Source organism: Brassica oleracea, chromosome C7 (genome assembly GCF_000695525.1).
Source record: "Brassica oleracea var. oleracea cultivar TO1000 chromosome C7, BOL, whole genome shotgun sequence".
Taxonomy (NCBI): domain Eukaryota; kingdom Viridiplantae; phylum Streptophyta; class Magnoliopsida; order Brassicales; family Brassicaceae; genus Brassica; species Brassica oleracea.
In genome coordinates this window covers 24,659,986-24,665,616 of record NC_027754.1, presented here as the reverse complement: position 1 = coordinate 24,665,616, position 5,631 = coordinate 24,659,986, and the positions used below count along the sequence as shown (strand labels likewise).

At 31.2% G+C, this 5,631-nt stretch overlaps 1 protein-coding gene across 1 annotated transcript; it reads left to right on the top strand.

Moving 5' to 3' along the window:
• The first annotated feature begins 682 nt into the window (after positions 1–682).
• LOC106303999 (protein SHORT INTERNODES) lies at positions 683–2,941 on the top strand. The gene is made up of 2 exons (XM_013740366.1): positions 683–1,854; positions 2,356–2,941. Exons 1-2 carry the CDS (start codon positions 1,212–1,214, stop codon positions 2,727–2,729), a joined length of 1,017 nt encoding a protein of 338 aa, XP_013595820.1. The 5' UTR covers positions 683–1,211; the 3' UTR covers positions 2,730–2,941.
• Positions 2,942–5,631: the final 2,690 nt, after the last annotated feature.

Genomic DNA, 5,631 nt, shown 5'->3' with positions numbered 1-5,631 from the left:
AATAATAGGTTTTTATCTATATAAAATATGTGTGCATATAAATTATTAATTTATAATTTTAATGGACCATATTTTTACATAGAATTTTCTAAAAAATATTATCTTATTATTTTTCGATTTGTGTTAAATTTTGAACCGGTCCAAGTTAGGACCAACAAAATTTATTAATTTACAGAGGTTCTACTTTACTTGTACTTGTATTTGTGCATGTGTGTACACTGTATAGCCTCTACATTAAACAATCTATACAATATAGATATATAAACATATAGTACACACAACACAAATAATTGAGAACTTAACGTTGATTAATTAATTTCTTTCTGTATATAAATAATAGTAGTAGTAATTTGCATCCTTGGAAACATGAGTGAGTAAGCATCTGCTTACCATCTGCAACCTTTACGCGTTTAATTAAAGCCACAGGTGCACTATCCAACCAATACAGGATAATTTAAGCCACAGATGAACTGAAACCATAACCAGCGAATCTATAAAAAAAACACAACTATATATGCGGGTATTGCCGGCGTTCCTCATCGGCACTCAGCTCCCAGCTTTGATTAAATACATGATTTGAAAATGTAAATTAAGAATTATAGAGAGTATATATAAAGAAAACAATACCAACATTATTAGTAGAGATTCTTTAAAACACAAACAAAAGAAAAGGTAAGAGGGAGCGTGTTTTCCGGTGGAAAAGACCGAAGGTGCATACGTGGCAGTATAGGCACCGCTGGATTGTGAACACTTGATGATCAACGGTATAGATATATTTTGGGCGATGAGTGCTTGTTGAAAACAAACAAAAAAGAAGAGAGAGAGAGAGAGAGAAAATTTAAGAAGAGGGGAAAGAGTCAGAGAGGAGCATTAAGGACATGGCGGCGTTGCGGAGCGCGAGACAGAAAAGAAACAAAACTTTCTGATCGCTCGAATCTCTCTTAAATACTCTCTATACCGACAATCCAACTTTCACAGTTCCAAAAGCTTTATTCGATTTCTAAAATAAACCCTACAGCTACTCTACATTCCTTGCATTAATCTCTTCTTCTATTCACTCCAGCCTGAGAGAGATAACATAATATCATCATCTTCCTTATCAATTGATCGTTTCTTCTTGTGGAAAGATTAGAAGACATGTGGGAGTGTTGATTAAGTGGGAAAAGAAAAGCCCTTGAAATTTGGTAATATATGGCTGGTTGTGTCCAACTATGGCAGGCTTTTTCTCTCTAGGCAACGGCGCAGGAGTAGACGGAGGAGGAAGCCGCCAAGACGCCACTACTACTAATAGAAATAATAATCCTTCTCCATCCGGAAACGAATCTTGGCTCTGGTGCAGAAACCCTAACTCAAACACAAACGCAAACGTTGGGTGTGGTGATATCGCTCCTTCTTACAAAGGAACACTTGAGTTATGGCAACACCCAAACAATCAACAGATCATTTTCCAGCAGGAGCAGCAACAAAGGCTGGATCTCTACACTTCCGCTGCTGGTTTAGGCGTTGGTCCAAGCAACCGGGGCTTAATTGAAACTTCCGGCGGTGGAGCCTCCGCGTTAATGATGATGAGAAGTGGTGGCGGCGGCGGCGGGCCCAGCTGCCAGGACTGTGGGAACCAAGCTAAGAAAGATTGCGCTCACATGAGGTGTAGGACTTGCTGCAAGAGCCGAGGCCTTCAGTGTCCCACTCACGTGAAGAGCACGTGGGTTCCTGCCGCCAAACGCAGGGAACGCCAACAGCAGCTTGCCTCCTCTCAGCAACCGCAAGATGAGAGCGTTGTTCCTAAACGGCCGAGAGAGCATTTCCCAATGCTAGCAAGATCTACTTCCCTTGTGTGCACTCATAACACCTCAGGTATCCCATAATTCCACTTTCTGTTTTTTTTTCTTCTTTCCATGCGTTCAAATATAGTGGTAAAATGAAAGCATGGTCGATACCTTGATTAATTTCAATTTTTCCAACTGCAGAAACAGAAATCCTAGATTTTTTTTATCAGCTTTTTTTTGGTTATTTTCATTTTCGAGAAGAACAAAAGTTTGGGCTAGTTTTCTATTTTTTTTTTTTGTTTTGTTTTGTTATGAAGATAAACACTGTGTATGAGTAAAACTGACTCTTGGATTGACAGCAGGATACTGTTCTCATGATCTTGATATTTGTGTTTTTATTTGTTGCCATTAACTTAAAAATCTTTTTTCTAAAACATTTTAAAAATCTTTTTTTTGAAAACACTTTAAATTTTTTTATTTTTCTTAAAGTTTATTAAATATTTTTCTATATAAACAAACAAATGTTTCATTAAATTTTATTTCTCCACATGTAATCAAACATCTGATCACATAATTATTTTTCACCTAGGGCTACAGGTTGGAAATTTTCCGCCGGAAATTAGCTCATCTGCAACTTTCCAGTGTGTGCGTGTGAGTTCGGTAGATGAGGGAGAAGATGAGTATGCATACAAAACAGCTGTGAGTATAGGCGGTCACGTTTTCAAAGGTATTCTCTACGACCAAGGTCCGGCCGAGAGAAGCTCATCGGGCGGTGGATCTCAGCCGTTGAATCTCATAACCGCAGGGCCATCGGCCTCCTCGTCAAGCGCAAACGTGAGCTGCAACAATGGAGTCGTTGGCTCCACTTCAGATCATTACATTGATCCTGCCTCACTTAATTATCCTACCCCCAACAACAGTTTCATCACTGGTACACACTTCTTCTCAAACCCTAGATCTTGACAGATCATAGCCATTTAATTCTTACAGTACAACTAGGGTTTTTAGAAAGGAGGAGGAGGAGGAGTTTATAACGTTAATCAGTGTTTTAAAGATTAATCTCCAAATCCTGAGAATGTTTCTATTCTATGTTTAAATTGTTACCTGTCTTTTAATATTATGTTCAATTTCTGTTAAAAAGTTAAGTTCTCTATCATCTGCGTACAAAATTTAATTTATCTGGAAGTACCTTATATTATTGGAGTATATAGTCCAGTTTTCAAGTGTCAAAAAATTCAACGAGTCTCTATCTGTGGAAGCTCACATCAACAGCTTTCCAGCTGGCTGTTTTCAACTCTGATCGCTAAGCTCAGGCTTGTTCTTTTTAATTTTCAACTCAAGACGTTTTTTCTGGACGTATAATTTAAAATTTAAATATGTTTGTCGGTTAATTACAGATGTGATTTGCTCTGTAAAATCAATTAATGTTGAAATATACCTATATATATATTGGAATCCGTGGCAAACATGTACTGAGCTTTACTGTGGGTTTGGCAAAACAATCACAGACAAACTTGCATAGGTATATGATGGGCGGCTACTGTTTGTCATATGGTCCTATGTATATCACTTCATATGTTTAAATTTAAGCCGTTTTTTAAGGCCAACTCAAAAAAAAAACTCCAAAAATCAAATTTAGTGTGATTTTATCTATAATAAAACTCCAAAATTACAGTTTTATCCAATTTGATGTTACTATTATTTTAATTTTACACCAAATTAATGAATGCTATTTATCATACCAATTATTAAACTAATATATTTAATACTTTTCATTTGATTATAGTCATATGAATATTATTAATTAGCGTAGACTTATATTTTCTAGATTTAATATTTTAATTTTAAAGCAAAATGCACTAATTAAAGTCTTAAACATCTGTCTTTCATATACAAACTAAAACATCAGTTTTTGTATATGGAGAGAATATTTGTATTTTTTACTTTTACTTTACTAGAAATTAAAATATTATATTATTTATATTTTAATTTAAAATATAATCAAATAATTATTATCGATTATATCAAATTGTTAAGGATACATATTATGTACTTTTCGTTTTAAATGTAATTGTAGCTGAACTAATATTTTCATAAAAACAAACTAATATATTAATTAACTCAAAAGTAATTTTTAATAAATAGTGAAGACATAAAATTACAAAACATTAACAAAAAATGTAAATTTAAATGATATAATGAAATTAGTCAATTATAAATAACTAATGTATTAAATCATTAAAACTAAAATTAATAATCTTTTGATGTAGAGTTTTGTATTGTGGTTGGAGATTAATAATAAAGTTTAACACTAAAACATTAAACTTGGTAATAACTTAAGATTGATGTAATGGTTGGAGTTGATTTGTGTGTTGATGTAATGTCAGTACATTTACATTTGAAGGGAGATAGAGATACATAGATGACGAGACGTACGTTCTACCTACTGAACCAAACGTCCTCACTGCAACGTCGAGATTTATGTTTTTAAAAATCGTAATATGCAATCCATATAGACTTCTTCTTATCATTGCACATTTTTCACATATACTATGCGTTCTTTAGCTTAAGAACATTTCCAATTCCAATATATTTTCTATTATAAAATAGAGTTTAGAGTAAAATTAATTTAATGATATTCTATTTTTTTACTACTCTATAATAGAGTAAAAAAAATTATTCTTTATATGGAGTAAAAAATAGGTTTAGGCTTATACTACAATTTTCCAAAAGTCCCATCTTGTATGTGTTTCCCTCGACTCAGAGAATCCATCCACGTAAATATAAGGGCACGTAAATATAAATAGGTTTACGCTTATACTACAATTTTCCAAAAGTCCGATCCTTCAATGACCATTATTTTAAGTTCAAAAAATATATATATATATAAATGTACTTACGTGTCCATATAAATATAATATATGTTTTGTGTGTGTACGTAGATTCTGTTGTTATTAAGCACTTACCTAGAGAGAGAAGATTGATTTTGCAGATTATGAGGGTGAGTGGAATGAACAGAAAAAGAATAAAAATTGGTCTGCGTCTTCATTTCTGCAGGCATACATGTTTGGACCTAAAATCACCTCTTTCCACATTTTATTCCTTACCCTCTCTTTTTCATCATTCAATATATGTCACCTCAAGAACGACGTGATGATGATTAGATCCAACCCATACTAATTTTATTGATTTACTAGGTGTTTTCCTGCACCATGTGCAGTGATAAATTTTTTTAAAATTAAATTATATTTAAAATGAAATTTATTAATATTATATATTTTATTATCTTTGACTAATATTTAATATAAAATTGATTATTTAAGCATAAAATTATTTTTTTTGATTATTTAAGCATAAAATTAAGAAAAAAATAATTTTGTTTATTTTAAATTACATTTAATAATATATATGTAATATATTTAAAATTCGAATCTTAGATAATTTTTTTATCTATTTATTTTGGTTAAATGTATTAAATCAACTTGTATAAAATTACTAAAAATCATATAAAAATTATATAGTTATTAAAAATTATAGCTAAACAATATTTATAAAATTTGTAGATATCTAAAAGAAACTAATGAAATTACGATTAATAATTTATTAATTTTTTAAAAAAGATGTAGAAAATTTTGAAAATATTAGTAATAAAAATTGTATAATTATAAAAATACAATTAAATAATGTATTTCAAAATTTATAATGCATATTTCAATATATTTATTTTAGTGATGATTTATGAATTATTACGATATTTTAAGAAGTTTAACAAAAATATAAATCAACATTAAATGTAATATATTAGTTATTGTCATATTCTATAAAGTGTACCAAAAATATATGTACCAAAAATATACGTCAGTAA